Source organism: Camarhynchus parvulus, chromosome 1A (genome assembly GCF_901933205.1).
Source record: "Camarhynchus parvulus chromosome 1A, STF_HiC, whole genome shotgun sequence".
NCBI classification, from domain to species: domain Eukaryota; kingdom Metazoa; phylum Chordata; class Aves; order Passeriformes; family Thraupidae; genus Camarhynchus; species Camarhynchus parvulus.
In genome coordinates this window covers 55,784,328-55,801,705 of record NC_044586.1, presented here as the reverse complement: position 1 = coordinate 55,801,705, position 17,378 = coordinate 55,784,328, and the positions used below count along the sequence as shown (strand labels likewise).

Here is a 17,378-nt window from a genome sequence, read left to right as displayed (position 1 = left end):
GTCCACTGAAATTTCTGAGCTGCTATTTTAAAAAACAGCACAGCCATAAACCTGCAAACTGTTGAGCAATGTAGACCTTCTTTTAAAAATGAGACTTAGCTTCAAAAAAACAAAAAAGCAGCAGCAAAACCAGCCACTTGTTTGATGATGAGAACAAAGAATGGTGACAAGTCTCATCCAGGCTGGGTAACACTCACCCCTTCTACAAAGCATAGAAAAACCCCTGACCTGGTGGGAATAAGGGCAGGGAATCTTTTCACAGCAGACTCTAAGGGGAAAACACAGCATAATAACCTTATAGAGGCAAATCTCTTGTTGTTTAAGGAAGTCTCCAGCATAAATTTTGCCCAAGCCCGGTTTGTGAAGAAGAGGAACCCTGCATGCAGCCAGCTGGCCAATGCCAGCACAGGCATTTCTATATATACATAGGTGTATGTATATATATGGACACACACATACACACACAGAGTTAAGATAGAGAGATATCTACATAGAAGTGAAGGTGTATGGATCTGTAGGATGTGTAAGGAGATGTTAGTAACAGACACCTGTACCAGGAACTTTTTAGAAGCCAAGAATAGAATCTAGAAACAATATTATCAGAAACTTTTATTTGCTGTGATTTGTAGCTTCACACAAATACTGAAATGAAGATGCAAGTAGTTCAGATTTTCAGTTTGCAGACAGAAGACAGAAACACATGACAGATTTTTTTAGATTAACAGCCAGAAAATGAATGACTGGATCTTCTGTGGAAAAAGAAAGAGCATTTAAAAGAATTTAATAAATTAGATATTTTTAAATTACATTCTATTCTATGTGTACAGATGTAAATTTTCTGTTGTTTCCTATTTTTGTGTTTAGTATGAACATATGACAAAGGCAAGTTTTTCTGTTAAAATGGGTGAGAATCAGAAAATGGCTCTGAACTCAGAGCCACACTAAATATTTTTTGAAGTAGAACAATATCTTCCTTAAAAGAAACATAGTCAATCAATTCTAAACTACAGAATCCTACAGATATATGGTGGGGAAAACAATATAATTCCCGATGTTGTTATTTACTGGGCTATTGTAAAATCCTTTGTTAATAGTTGGATATCTATAGAAACCCATACTTTGAGATAGCAGTAGGTAGACAGAAACACATAATTACTGATAGTTAAAGCAAACAAACAGTAAAAGTATCTTTTGCCTAACCATGCTAGAAAAATCAGAGTATGCCAACTGAATGAAATACACTGAGAGCAGGACAAAACTACTGTGATCCTAACGTGCTATTATAGTTGATCACTGCTTCTCTCTCTCCTTCATTTTATCAATGTAGTTCAGCACCTCTAGAGTCCTGCCAGCCAAACTCAGGTACTCGGCCTCGGCAAAGAAGGCGTCTGTCCCGGCCGCGCTGCCGCTGCCCGCGGGCAGCTGTCCCTCCCGCGCTGGCCATTCCTGCTCTCCTGCCGTGCCGGCAGTGCCGGGAGGGGGGACCCCGCCTGGGCTGCGGGCAGCGGGGAGCGATCCCCCACAGCTGCACACCCTCAGGGTGCCGCACTGGGTGCCCACATCCACCTTCTCTACGGCCACAGGGCCCTCGGTCTGCGACCAAACATCGCACCTGGTGCTGCTACCGACATGCTCCCTCTTAAAGGCATGGTGTGATGGGCCCTGAGACAGAGCTGTGTGGGTTTTATTTTCCTCATCTGTGGCACAAAAATTAGAGTCTTTCTCCTGAAGATTGTTTGCTTCTTTTCTAGCCAAAGTACTGCTGGGCTTCATACCCACACTTCGGGTGTGAGAGCTCTTGGGGGCCTCTCTGCTCACTGAGGCTGAGAATAGGTTGGCACCATGTGCCTTCAAGGACTGTTCATTCAGATATTCCTTCTTTTTGGCTGTGTCTTCATCTTCAGACTGTTTGAACAGAATTGTACAATTGTAACTGTTCAAATAGTTCAGTAACTAAGGACTAAAGTAATGACTTCCTAATAGCTAAGTGAAATAAACAGAAAGGCCAGAACTGTCTGCTTTTGGTTGTTTACAGGCTTTTTTTTTGTTCCTTCTCCAAGGATGGCTCTTGGTGAAGAGAATGTGGCCAATGCAGACCTTCACTCTCATATGCAATTTATACTCTCACACATGGCATTTTTGTGTTCAAGAATGACTGAAAACACGGTGTGTCAAATCATTCTGCTTTACAGGCATGTAATGTAAGGCAGCTATACATACAGGAAGAGCATAGAACATTGCTTAGCATCTTCCCACAGTCATGCTATGTAATTCCACAAGGCCAGTCATTATCAAGAGAACAGACCACATATCTGTCAAACTAAGGAAAATTTACAGCTGATAACTTCTTGTCCTCATCACACATGAAGTTATCTCATACAAAACAAAACAAGATTCCAGCTACATCCACCCTTAGGTGCACTCGGGCATAGATATATGATTCAAATAAAGCCCTGTCAGCCCACAAGGATTTACTTACTGTGTCAGGACTAGAGCTCAAATAGCTCTCAGACTGCCTAGGAGAGTAACTGTAAGACTGGCTGCTGAGAGGTGAGTCCACATCTTGAAAAATTAGATGAAAAGAAAGAAAAGGTTACTCATGGAACAATCCCCAAAGATCCAGCTCTCAAGTACAGCATGTAGAATTAAACATTACTATTTCTGATGCAGGTTTAAGATACTGTTTAAAGAACAAAATGCTAGCAAGGTCAATCTAGCTCTTAGCAATAGCCAGTTCTTCTCTTCTCAGGTCAACACATCTTTACAGAGGTTGTGAGATGGGGCCCCCAAAGCCTCAGCTGTGCTGTTAATCAGCAACAGAACTGGGCTACCCAAAAGGAGGAGGGACTCTGGAGAGCACAGTCTGCAAGAGAGCACAGCAGACTCCATGTGCACACTGGCTGCCATACAAGTTACACATTTCTTTCTTGGACATCCCTGAGAGACCTTCTTCTCTGAAATGCAGCCAGCACACTGACCCTACAGCTACGAGGGAGCACCAAGGATGTAGGATTGCCTCACTTACTTCCCTCCCTCTGTCCACATGTGGAGTGACAGCATATAGTCTAGTGGAAGAGAATAACTCTTCAAGGAAAAGCAAGCACAGCTAATTCTTAGTTACCTGGTAATGCTAGTTGTCTTTTTACAGTGCTGTATGAATCAGAAATACAAGCCCTTATCAAAGTTAACATTCTAAAAAGATCATTCTCCCTGGCTTTAAAAGTAACTGTTTCAGTTCCACATGTAGAGAAAACATTTTTAAGTGATAGTGTATAAATAGTACTAACCCATCTCATGAAGATATGAACTCAGTCCAAACTTATACCCTTTCTCTTGTGCTGTTGTAAACTGTTAAAAATAATAAGGTGTTAAAAATAATAGTGAGTGTTCAGCTGGATCAGTGTCTCCGGTTAAGAGAGGAACATTCAGTTTCTGTATTACCTAAAGGAATCACTGCACTGTACCACAAATTATTTTAAGAGGTATTTTTACCCCTGAGTAGTACTATATGTGGCTTTTACAGGCAAGACATCTGAAACACTTTTTATATGTATACTGGCACAAAGCTCCTTTATAATACTGAAGCATCCTGTATACAATGTCTGGGCATTGCCTGCAGAACCTGACCTTAAGTGTTGATGGGTAACTTACCCAATGTCTTTCAGGCATCAGCCAAAGTGTGGATGAAACCATGTGAACTGTGGACCTGTCTATCTGAACCATGTCACCAGCAGCAGCTCTTTCTGAATTCCTCACATAAACCATGATGGAAAAGAAGCTTCCATGGCAGTTAATTCAGTGAAGCCACATTAGTTTCTAACTGTTGTGGACAATCCTTCTCCACCTCAAATGAATCATGCAAACAGAGGGCTTCACAAAAAAAAAAAGACATATTTTTAAAAGTTACCTCTTCAAACACAAAGACATGGTTCTGATTCCAGGCTGTTTCTTTCACAGACTTGTCGTCACTGTGGAATGCAAACACAAGTTCTCTGGTAAGTGATTTTTCCCCAGCATTTTTATTTCCTTTCTGAGTTAAATTCCTCACTGGTGACTTTTCAATTTTTACTTTGTCTTCAGTAACCATTAAATGCTTCCCACTACTGAGATCACTGGACTTATCTCTGAACCTGAGATTTAACACCAAGAATATGTTTTCATAAACTTAATTTCTGTTGGAATGCAAAATGGAATTGAAGCAATAACAGAAGATAGTGCTGTTTTGTAAAATGAAAGGTACTATGTATCAGTCTCTGAAAAACAAGTCTTTAGTAAAACACAGAGCACTCACATAGTTCAGAGGAGACACTTGCTCTCTAGCCAGTGGAAGGAGACAGAGTATTTTAGAGGACAAGCCAGATCAACAGCTTAATTCAGGATCTCCAAACTGCCCCATGAAGCAGTATTTCTGTGTGCTTATTATGGGCAGATACACAGAGGCATAATGGGCTTTCCTGTGTATAGATTTATTCACAATGTACAGTACTATTTTCACTAAGAAAACCTAAGTCCTCAGCAATACTGTTTAAAATTTGGCCTTCTTGTGCACTTAGCAGGATTTCTCCAATTCAGCAAAGTCTCTGCAGTTATCACTGGTTAATAGATTGGTAATTTCCATGACACTCACCTTTTTTTTCTTGAATAATTCTGCACATTATCCTTTAAGATATTCTGCTGATCATGGTAATAAGCAAATGTCTCTAAAATAAAAGAAAAAGTAAACCTTGATTTTGAAATGCAATAGAATAAATACAATTTATATAAAAGTTTCTGTCAAATTTTTAAAATAATTTAAATAGTGGGTTTTAAAATTATGTGACTGCATTCTGAAGGTCCATGATGTTTTCAGTTGGGGCAGATACATCTCTGGTTACAAGAACATATATCTTTAAAAGGAGAATAAAACCCAAAATACATGTCCTTAAAATATGACACGCACCAATTTTTTCAAGGTTTGCTCTTTTTTCTTTCTGTTCACAGGGCATGAAGTAATGCTGTCCCTCATGACAGTTCTGTCGGTGTGTTTTATGAAGTGCACTTGTTTCCTTGTAGCTTGTATTTGACACATTATTACTTTTAAGGAAAACCTGTTCTGGAGCTGTGAAAATGCCTTCAAGGTGTCTGTCTACAGAATCTTCTTTTGCATTGATTGCAGGATAAACTCTTCTAGTGTCACAAGAATAATTTGTGTTGGTAATTTGATTTCGAACATCAGGAACAGTGAAAAAAATGTCATTATTGCTTTGGTTAGGAAAAGGATTAAAATGCTTTGTGGAAGGATTATTATGGATTGGTTGACTCTCTTCTTCAAATAGTGCCAGAAAGGAACAACCACTTCCATCTTTCAATCCTGTAGTTTCTTTCACAACATCAAATATTGGCTCTTTTATTCCTTCACAGTTTTCTGATTCATTACTGGCTATTATCACTGGATTTTTCCTGGCAGAATTCATGTAGTCTGGCCTGGGGGTAGGCAATGAGGTATAACAGGGGTAGAAGAGAAAAAAAACATTTTGCTGAGTACACAGACAAGCAAAATACTGTTAACACAACATTTTATGATAATTTGATGATAAAAATATTAAAAACTTCACTGCTCATTACACTTGATTTTGTCCTAAATACACAGTATTTCAACTGAAAAGTGTGTATTTTATTATGTATTATATCTACTTTATGGTAATGTTGATTTAAAAGGGGTCCTATTTCTTAATGTCTCCAAATATACAAAGCCATGGAGTACATCCTCCTGGACAGAGAATTGTGATTTATAAAATCAGCCACAGTATGTCACTGCTGCTCCACCAGCTGACCAAAGGCGGCCACGTCGGGGAGAAAAAGAAAGAGGAAAAGAGTTTCTTCCATTCATAAAAGCAGGTTGCTTAAGACTGTATTTCTCTTCCATACTGAAAGCACATAACAAGTGACTTTCATTTGTACTTGAAATCAGTAATTCTGATTCAGCACAGAATTTTTCTGTTCCACTGTCAGGAGGCCAGTCAGACATTTTGTTATGCCTCTACTTCCCTACCCCACTTCTGAAAGTAGTGGTTTTGAAGATTTTATCATGTGAGCATCATGGATATGAAAGCCATCATGCTTTCACTTACTTGGCTCTTAATCTAACATTTTCGCTGTGTTTTTTTCCAGGCTGGATCTGCTGACTGACCTTTCAGAAACTCTGAGCAAAAAGTTGAGATTCTTCTGAAGGACAGAGATCTGGCAAAAAAGACCATTCAAAAAAAAAACCCCTTTCTTTAAAACATTCTAAGCAAGGCTATCAATAGAACTTGAAACTGAAATGTAGTACAGAAAACTCTTACTGGAGAAAATACCTGTGGTGTTTTGATCAGCAAATACTTGGAGCTGAATAAAGATTCTATGGAATTTAAATGAGAAACTAGTTTTCTCTAGTTACAGAAACCTCACCAGGACAGTTTTAGAAGGCTAAACACACTAGAGTTTATTTCAGAGGATACTTGGATAGATCTACATGAATAAGGTAAAACCATTTTGTGAAGCAATTCAGAGCCTTTCTCAACTCCAGCTGAATATTTTGTTATGCAAAATAAAATTTAAGAGTAGATGAGGAAATATGACCCTAAAACTTTTAATTAATATTTAATAACCTTGAGGTGCCACAAGTCTCAGAATTACGCACATTGATTACATCATCAGTATGTTACATTAAACAACTGTATAAACTGACACCCTACTTTTCACATACAGTGAAAGAAACTCCCTTCGCAGAAGAATTTTCGTGATCTCTTGAGGTATAAGAATTTATGGCTATAATGGATGAAAACAAAATGAGGACAATACAAAGAAATGGATCTGAAGAGCAGTTGGAAAGGAAATGGTGTTAGTGACCCATGAATGGGTAGAAGATGAGAGGATAAGCAGATGAGTGCAGGCCTGATAGCTGGTGGAGAAAGAAGAGATGTAGGTGAGATAAGGTTATACAGGGCTCAGTGTAAATGTATGAATTAGGAATTCACTCAGATGTGCAGCAAGGTGAATACTGTGCTAATTTTAGGTTTTGCTGGAGAAAGCCAGGAGAAGCCACAAGAAGAGTGGAAGTTAAAGGGGCTGATGTGTTTACTTATTATTTGGCCAGTGATTTTATGGGTCACTTGACTCCCCAAGCAAACAGCCTGCAGGCCCTTCAGGAACAGCAAAATGCTGTATGGCCTTTTTATGTCTCTATCCAGCCTACGCTAGAGATGGACAGGAACTTTCAACCAAATGACAGACTGATGGAATAGAAGGAATAAAGTAAGATTAGCTATGTAAGACCTCTAGGTCCAAGGGAGAGCTGCTGGAAAGAAAATTAAATGAAATCTTCAGTACAAATGAGTCTGGCCCTAAATCATCTGTGATTTGAAAGATTTTTAATCAGCACATACAAAAAGAAATATATTCTCAATTTCTATCCATTCTTTTAAAACCAAAGTGTATATTCTCATAGAAGTATTATTGAATCAATTATAGGGAAAAAGAAAGCTATAGTAGGATCACATATGAAAGAGAAGGAAAGAAAATGCTTTTTTCCTGGAACCCCTAGCATAAATAATGCAGGTGCAGATGCTCAATTGCTACTGCATCAAGATTGTCAGAAAAGCACTTGCAACACTGCCCAGAACTAATAACACCTGGGGCAGCTTGCCCCTCCTCATGACCTCTTAGTAAATCTGTGCTATCATTCAAGGTGAATTCAGCAACACTATCATGTCTGTGACATTGCAAAAAATAGATAATGGTTCCAAGTGCCTCCCAAAATTCAGATTTTGTTGCCTTTCAGCAAATTTAAATAGCTTTGTTTAGTATTTCTGTTTGATTTCAATTTTTATTTGAAAAACAGTCAGTGAAAAAAACAAGTAGCAATAATGTTCTGATTATTTTAGTATTATTCTTATTAAAATTGACTGTTATTTTCCTCATTAATGTAAAATCACTGCCTACCTATCAAATGGCTTGAACAGCTCCTGAGACACTGTATCAGACTTCCTGAAAATAGACTGCCTTGGAGGGTTTGTATTCCAAGGGTCTTCATCAAAGCTGTTACCTGGCTGAGAAAACAGTAGAAGCTGTCAAATTGTGAATATACATAATTGTCTTTAAAACTTTCACATTGGGTTTGCAAACAATATACATCTTTTCCCACTATTTTTATTTCTTTATATCTTTACAGCAGAAGCCCAAACCTCCTTGCAGCCCAACTGTTGCCAAACAAACTTTAGCCAACAGATAACTACTTTGAGCACGACAGTAACAGACAGTTTTTTCTCATCCTATTTTTCATTCATCTGGTTCATAGCCGCCCATTTTGGCTACTAGAATCCCGTGGGAAACTTTGTCAAAAGCCTTCCTCAAGTCAAGGTAAATAATGCCTGCTCTTCTCTCTAATTCCCAGAGCTACTAATTCCATCACAGAAAGCAATTGGGTCCACCAGGCAGAGTAAGACCTTGCAAAATCTGATGGCTGTTTGCAGACACCTTCTTGTTCCTCATGTACCTTGGAATTGCCTCTGGGAGCTTAGCTCCTTAATCCTTAATCCAGAGACAGAGGTGAGATGATGCTTCCCCAGATCATGCATACATTTTTGCAGGTGGACATAACATTTGTGTACTTCTTCTCACTGGAAAGCTTCTCTGCTCACCACAGCCCTACAAGGGTGATAAATATCTGCCTTGCAGTGATGTCATCCAACACCCTGAATATACTAGGTTGGACTCTGTCCAGTCTCATATGTTTCTTTATGTCCAAGTTACAATGGATTCTCCAACCTGTTCCTTCCAGACTGGTTCATTCAACTCCCCCAACTCCTGACTGCATTTTAAGATGAGCCAGAGAGCAGATTTTGTCTGAAAATTTTGAAGCAAAGTAGTCTTTGAGTACCTCAGGCTTTTCCATAGGTAATTTTTCACTAGGTCTCAACTCTATTTAGCAGTGGACAGCATTTTCCTTGGTTTCCTTTCTTTGATGACACACCCACAGAAGTCCTCCTTGCTGTTCTTCTCACCCATTGTGATTCTCAGCTCTGGCCATCCTAATGCCACTCCTCCCAGCTGAGGGGATCCTTCAGTCTTCTTCCTGCCTTGCCCATCCCTCCTTGCACTCTTCCTTTTTGCATTCGACCTCAGTCAGGGGTTCCCTGATTCTGCCAAACTGGTCTCCAGAATCGAATCATTCTCTTGCACATAGGAGTGGACAAAACATAGTAGTGTTTTGAAAACATATTTCTCAGGCTTCTTTGTTTTTCAGGTCAGCTTTCTGTGAATTTTGGCCTGCTCATTCGCTGAACAACCCATCATCTCCCCTTCTGAAACTCCTTGAGCATTTCTTCCTCACTTACCTCAAAACTTCAGAATACCGTTGGTGAAACATAATTTTTTTATTATTTTCAATGACTAATATATTTGCTAAAAATAAAGCATATTATATTTGCTATCACTTTTCTAAGGATGATTCTTTTAAGAATCACAAAGTTAACAAAAAGAAAAAATAGTAGTATGCATCAGAACAAATAACTTTCAACTGTTTCTTAAAAGTAAAAAGTTTCAGAGCACTGAAAATACTGTAAGAACTATGTTAATCACTGAGACATTAAAAGATAAAAAATTAGGTCATTAGATCACCTGGGATCATGCGACACCCAGTTACATTAACTGTATGTTTAAGAAAGCTGTATTTCTAACTATAATATATTTCAGGTTTCTTTAACCAAATTTAGAAGCCAGAAGCAAAAGAAAAAAGTATGTGACTAATTCTCTCTCTGCAGATATCTGCAACACTGAGAGTGCAGTGAGCAAAAGCTCAAGTTGAGCTTATTTCAGAATAAAATAAATATATTTGTATATACAGAATATTCATTGCCACCCGCCTACAAAAAATGTTGATCAATCATAATTACCATCACCATTACACTAGTTTTACACACCAAATAAATGCAAGTTAGTTTAAAGTAATTCCATAGAAGTAAAATATTAACCAAACCTGATTTTGCAGCTTTTTTTTATAGATCTGTTCCCAAAAGTTGCCCGTTAGTTTTGTGTTGAAATTTTCTTCTGAAAGCTGTGTACAGTTAGAGAACTGAAAGCCAGAGGAGGGCAATGGACAAGCACTAAAAACTCTTGCCGTGTTGTCTTCATTTTCCATACTAGAATCAACATAGCCTAATTCTATTACTTGTGGAATGAGCTAGACAAAACATAACAAAGACATATTTTATTTAACTAAAACTGTTTTGATTTAAGCATACAATTTAAAGTAATCAAGCCATTCTGCATCTTTTACATCTCTGCACATAAACCACAAAGAGGAGAAAATTTTCTATATTCTGATACAGAATTAGGATTCTGATATAGAATATAGAATTTCTATATTCTGACTTTTCACTAATAACTTAAGGCAATAAGGGCTTGTTTCAGGGAAACATGTTAATAACTACTTAATCTGAAGCATGCACACAAATGCTATCCTGAAGAGAGATGGATATAAATACATTTTTAGTTTTTTTCAAGAAATATATAAGCAGCATGAAAATAATTTATCCATATAGTCTTAAAGAGAAAGAAGACTTCATGTGTTTCAGTATCCATGAGATTTGTCCACTCTTTGAAAAATTTCTTAAAAATACACTAATTACTGCAAATTTTTAGAATTATATCATTAGAACAATAAACTTACCTTATGCTGGTATTTTACCTTTTCTGAGAGATGTTGTCTTCTGCTTTCCAAAACTTGCTTTTGTAACCTTGTAAAATGAATAAAAACAGCCTATGAAATACAAGATCAAAATTATTAAAATATTCTGAGTATTAATTTCAGAATAACTTGACATATTTTTCCACACATCTTAAAGCAGCCTGATTGTTAGGCAGTTGTGAGCAGCCTGTCTGTGAATTGGTCACTTCAGGGTGTCCAAAGCTGGATGGGAAAACAGTGTAAGTGCATAATGCTGTTTGAATAACCTGCTCCTTGAGATAAACTTAGTATAAGTACCTGACATGAGTACAGACACTTAAGCATTTTTTTAAAATCTCCCAGCTTCATGTGCAGTTTTTTATTCAGAATTTATTAATTATCCTCTCACAGTAAGAGTATCACTGGAATGACAGGAGTGGTTGTGAAACTTCCCTCTTTACAATGATATGTTTGTGTTTTCTTAATACCCCAAATGTTAAGACTTTAATGAAATACCTCTCCCAGAACCTCACAATTGCATAACTATTGCCTATTTTATACAAGTACCTGCTCTGGAGATCATCTAAGTTTGACTTATGTTGTGTACGTAGGGGTGATGTGGGAAGCTCTAAGTTATGTCTCCTGATGGGTTTTTTTTCTTCTTCAGTGATATCAATGTGGACTGGTCTCCTCACGTTCTCTGCAATGAATGTATTTGTTATGTCAGTGCTGGGCTTGGAGAAAGTTTTTAAATTCCTGAATTTTCATTAGAGTACAAAAGCTGTTGTTTTATATTTCTTAATCCATTTAAAGCCATATTTGTTTCTTTCTTTGCTACTAATAATACAAAAACACTATTCTAAATGGCACAATAGTATGAAATTATTGAGTCAGCCACTGCATGTGTACAGGCTCTGTTGCTTTCCTCAGTCACCTTCTACTCCTCTGAGCACAGGACAAAAAATGTTCCATAATCTGGTCTATGAATATGTCACAGATGACAAGAATCATAGAATTACAGAATCATTTAGGTTGAAGAAGACCTTTAAGATCATCTAATTCAGCCATTAAACCAGCACTGCCAAGTCCACCATTAAACCATATCCTTAAGTCCCACATCTACATTTAAAGAGCTAGGACTCAAGTTTTAGTGAAGTTTCTCAAGAAGTTTCATAACGGATTTTAAGAAAGAGAATCTGGGTAGAACTGACAAGACTATTCCAAATGCCTCCAAAGTTATGAAAAAGGAAATGGATGGGAAATGGGCCCACTCAACAGTAAAGAGGAAAAGTAATGAATCTGGGGTAAAATTAATTAATAGAATGGGGAAGGTAATAAGTGCATGTAGCAGTTTAGGAACAGTATTCTCCAATTTAGCGTTCCCACAGAAACACTTCAAACCGTGTGTTACCCTCTCCCGTCTCCATCCTTTCCATCTCCCTCTCCCTTTCCTTCTCCCTCTCCCCATCACTCTGCAGAGGATGGAGAGGAGAATTGGAGGCGCAAAAGGTAAAGATCATGGGTTGAGATAAGAACAATTTACTGGAAGCAGCAATGAAACAAGAAATTATATTCATAACAGAGTGATGATTCACAGGCAGGTGCTCACTACAGGGAGCACAACATTCCCTGGCCACTCACTTCCCACTGCCCACTGAAGGATGGGACTCCTTCCCCTGTGCATGATGTGAGGGAGTGGAGTCACCTCAGGGTCCTGGCCAGGCCTGTCCTGGCTACTGCAAATATTTACCCTGGCCTGGCCTGGAACAAGGACACTGCACAAGGCTATAAAGGTGAAGTAGGCAGGAGCCAAGGCTGTTTGATTCCTCTTATGCCCAGACATTTTATTCAGTCATAATTTTTGTATTAACATAAAATTTTTTACTTTAAAAATAAAACAACATTTACTTGAGTGTTAAGTTGTAAATGGAAGAACAAGACCTAAAATAACAGCAGTAATAGTTAAGAATAACTAATTCTGATGTGTCAGAATACACAAAACTCACCAGTGTTTTCTTTTTTGGTTGATATCTGGTTAACCACATATAGATTAAGAAGATCCAAACTGACTGCTGAACTTTTAGGAGACGATACTTCCAGGAGCTTCATTTTTGACTTCAGTTTCTTTCTTTCAAAGTATTCCTTAATTTTTTAAAGGACAGAGTAACTTTTTGACAGAAGCTTCAACCATGCATTACCAGTATAGGTAATTCTTTTGAAACTAGCAAGCAAGAGCAAACTATTCCTAATATAAAAGCACATGGTTAAGTATCTCTGAATTCTCATGCCCTGTTTGCTCTTACTTTATTTTTATTGCCTTGAAAAAGAATACAAATATAATTTGGTCATATTCAAAATAAATCATTGTTATCTTGATGCCAAAAATTTAGTCCTTAAATGCTCATTTCTCAAACTTTGTGTACAACCACTAAAAATATTTCTTAAAATAAAAGATACCAAATGTGGCAAGGACTAAGTCCTAAAAAAATTTAAACGGTCTTTTCAGGAAGCATGTAAGATAAGCAAATAAATCAGCAAGATTAAGTACACCAGATGTGCCATGTATAATGACACAAAGAGTTTATTGTTCTATTGTTCTCCAAATTTCTCTCTCGACAAAGAAAATAGTTTTCTGACAAAAAAAAAAAGTAAGATTAGGAATTCAGAAAGAATTTTTATTACAAGGAACAAAAAGAGATATGACGGACACTTTGAATTTATCAGGACAATAATAAACCCAGTAAGATTTTTTTCTAAACAAAATACAGATATTGAAAACTGAAGGCTATGCCAAAACAAAAAATAGCATTGGCTTTTCTTCTGAAATGTAATCCCTGTCATGACTGCAGGTTACATGTAACTAATATACCTAACATGCTTGTTGGTAACTAATTTTTAGTATCATTTATTATTATCTTTAGCTTACCACGATAATATTATCTATGGAAAATATCTGTTCTTCAGTTAAGACAAATATCTTCAGTAAGGTAAAATCATCCTGTGTACAAATCAACACTTCAAAATTCATTTTACTTCAGGGCCCACACCCCAAAATGTAACCACTTCCCTTCATTGTCCCAGATGTATTTTCCCCATCACCTCTAAATTACTAAATTATTAATAATTACATAACAGCAATTAGAAAATTACCACTGTGTCTAGTAATTTAGTACTACATTAGTAAAAACAATCCTGTCTTTTCCTGTTTTCCCTCTCCACTGAAACAAATTACATGGTCGTAATATAAATTATGTGGCTTAGACCAGTAATCCCTGAGAAAACAGAGAGCTCACAGGGCTCCAGGAAACTGGGAAAGTGATGGGGACAAGCTGCTGATTGGTCCCAGATTCCCATATGTAAATGTTTTGAATTTGAGTAATTGTCTCTATACAATCAGCCTGTTTTTACTCAACCTATATATTCCTGTGCCCATGCTCTGGGTATTAGGGGTATCTGTTTCAGTGGTGGAGCTTCCCTATACTGCCTCTTTCTTCCTGCTGCTGAGGAGGAAACTGACTCCACTTATTATGGTTATAGCCAATTTCTCTTGTTGTTTTCTTTCCTGTTTGAAATGTCTCCTGCTATGCCAGGGATAAGTTTGATTCCCTTATTTCACTTTCAGATTCAAAATACAAATAAACCATCCTCCTTTTGCAAATGCCAGAAGAAGGATTTTAATTTACAGGGCCCAGAAGGATGGCTGTGTAGGTGTGTGTTGGGCCAGCTGACCACATGGTTATCACCTGAGGCTTCAAGCAATCCCTTGTGCTCCCATATACCAACACAAAATGGTAACAGAAGTAATCCAGGAAAGCCAAAACTGGGCACAGGCCAATTCATTCATTCACACCTTCTCTTCTTGTTGTAATTCAGTTTAGTAAATCTAGAACAAGACTTTTACCCTAAAAGTCAGGGAAACGCATTGTAACTGTTTAGCTATTGTTTTGAATCTCACTCCAAAGGCTTTGAAAGTTTTACCTAAGTGAACCCACTAAAGCTTTTATATAACAATATAAAATCCAATAGGGCTGAAACTGTTTACCTTTTGTTTTCTCCTTTCTTGCTTTAATATGATTCTGCTTCTGTAAAATGCAAATAATTATTATTTTAATTGCAAAAGTATAATCTTGAGTCATGGCTTGAATTTCTCATCAGCGGTTCTCAGTTTTAGGACACAAATATGTTAATATGTTATGTGTTTGTTATGTTGTGTTATGCTATGTTATAATGGATCAAACCTTCAGGTAGTAAAGTCAACATATCTCTGTTGAGGTAATTTTGAGTGTTCCCAGTTTACTCCTGTAAGGATAGGACCACATTTGATATTAGGCTACCAAACACATTTAACATGAAAAAACAAAACAGAAAAAGCTTTTAATCATTTGACTTGTACGCACATTTCACTAATTTGTAATTTCTTAAAACTTAAGAAATCTTTGTCAATTATTATTTCCTCCTAATTTTCTTTGTCATGCTGCAATATAGCTACAAAACTATATTAGCAAAACAAAAGCAGCACTATATGAGTTTTTGCCTTTTGGGACTTTCCAGAATACTGGGGACCTTTTGTAAAACAGGAAAGCAAAATAGATTGACACTACAAGTTGCTGTTGTTTGCTCAATATAGGAGACAGGTATACCTCCAACTACTTGTCTCACCTGTCAAACACAGCCTTATGTGAAATGCTTGTAGGACTTGGTGCATAAAATTGGAAGTCAGGGTCACTGTTCCATGGGCAGAGTCAGTGTGGCTGCAGTCCTTAGGTCAGTAAGATTAGGACTTTTTGTGAGGGTTAGAAATTTAGAGTATTCCCTTGGAATTACCTTTTGCTTAAAAGTAGAGCAAACTTTCCAAACATATGCATATAACATTCACCCTTGCAGTGGGGAGAACCCAGTGATGTGTAGTTTTCTAACACCTAAAATGTAAACCCCAGATTTACCCAAGGAGCCCTGACAGATCTACCACCAGCAGCAAGCAGCAGGTTGATTTGTATTTGCTGAATATGTGCAGTACACCTACACACCAGGTTTTCTTACAGAGGGTCTGGGAGGCAGGTAATTAGAACAAAGCTTGGGTTGGTATTTTGGGGTTTTTTCCACGTGAAACTCTCCCTTCCTCCTGTTTCACAGAGGCAACATTCAGAAAACTCAAAGGGAAGACTGGGAAGACTTTTAGATGGGTAGGGTGTTGTTTCAGTTTGATTCTGCATTGAGCCCAGACAATTACAAAGCTGTGTTCAGCAATGCTGCTTCCCAATGGCTGACAAAATCTGTGGGGTTTACATTTCTAGTAGAATGGCAGAGGGCACAGCACCCAAAGAAACAGAATATTATCTTTCTTCTTTCTTTATCATTACAACTCAGTTTGTGATGCTTTACTATTTCAGTGAATCTCAGTACCTGTACATCCTTTTCCCCAAATGGTAAGCACTGCTTTTTGTGAGGGCATGAGAAATGCCTCACCCAGCCCCTGTCTGTGGAGAGACACAGAGCCCAAACGTGACTCCCTGCCTGGGGTGGAGGGCACCTGCACCTTCCACAGTCTGGCTCTGGAGGGGACTCCGGGGCTGTCACACACCACGGCCTGCTGGTCTGTGAGGGGACACCAGGCCTGAACCATACACACTGTGGCACTACTGTTCTGTGGAGAGACACTCGTTTGGTCACAAACACCATGGCTATGCCCACTTTGTGGGGGGAAATGAGGCCTGAAGCACACATCATGGCTGTGCTCTGTTTGTGAGGGGACCCCATGGCTGCCACACACAACACGGCAGTGCCTGGTTTGTGAGGGGGCATCAGGGTTGTTAAACACACCATGGCGGTGCCCAGTCTGTGAGGGACACTGACACAGCATGGAGCTGTTTCTGTTGGCTTTGAAGAGTTTCACTTACCGACTGCCACCCACCCAGTTCATTTTCTGCTGCTGAGGAGGCTGGGAGGGAGGGAGGGCTGCCCTGGGTGCTGCTGGCTCTGTGGGCAGAGGCAATGGCTACCCCGGGATGGTTTGCAGCCTCCCTGCAGGGCCACAGGACCCTTCTGAGGGGCCTTCTCCGCCCTGCGAGCACCAGGGCAGCTGCTCCCCATGCCCCCAGGCTGGCAGAGGAGGAGGAATGGTAGTACAGGGATTGACAGACAAAGGGGAAGGATGCAGACAGCCAAGCGAGGCACTGATGGGGAAAAGGCGATGCTCTGGTTGCTGCTGCCCTTCTTCTACCCCTGGTGTTTCCATACAGGCTGCTGCCAAAGCCATCGCCCTTTCCCAAGGGAGTCATGAGCATCTTGTCCCAAGTGAATTGATTTATCTTTCAAGTCCAGCTTGTCTCTGCTACAACCACTGTGATTTTTAGGACAAGAGAGCATTTTCCATCCTGCTCTTCCTCAGGTATTTCAGGGGCAACAGGGGAAGCAATGAGCAACAGGTAGATGTTGCTGCCCTTGGTCCTGCCTGATGAGCTGTTGTGTGTAAATGTGACTAACCCTCGAGGAGAGCCCCCTCAGGGATTCTTGGCAGCAGCACAGCTCCACTTGCTCCCTTCCCCATAACTCACTTCCATCGCCTCAGCAAGTGAAGGCACCCATTTACAAAACAATCATCAAAATTCTACATGAATCTTTTCCTGTGCTGTTTCTTTCCTGAGTTATCTTTAGCCTAACATTTTTCAGAGTACTAAAGTTTGATTAGCAT

General features: G+C 38.8%; 1 protein-coding gene across 1 annotated transcript; it reads right to left on the bottom strand.

Moving 5' to 3' along the window:
- Nucleotides 1-1,290: 1,290 nt before the first annotated feature.
- C1AH12orf40 (chromosome 1A C12orf40 homolog) lies at nucleotides 1,291-16,607 on the bottom strand. Its single transcript, XM_030960997.1, has 14 exons — nucleotides 16,585-16,607; nucleotides 14,730-14,769; nucleotides 12,694-12,829; nucleotides 11,255-11,387; nucleotides 10,691-10,757; nucleotides 9,998-10,201; nucleotides 7,963-8,069; nucleotides 4,940-5,463; nucleotides 4,628-4,700; nucleotides 3,908-3,968; nucleotides 3,288-3,348; nucleotides 2,917-2,922; nucleotides 2,480-2,562; nucleotides 1,291-1,905 (listed from the first exon to the last, which is right to left on the bottom strand). The coding sequence occupies exons 1-14, from the start codon at nucleotides 16,605-16,607 to the stop codon at nucleotides 1,291-1,293; spliced, it is 2,133 nt and encodes a 710-aa protein (XP_030816857.1).
- Nucleotides 16,608-17,378: the final 771 nt, after the last annotated feature.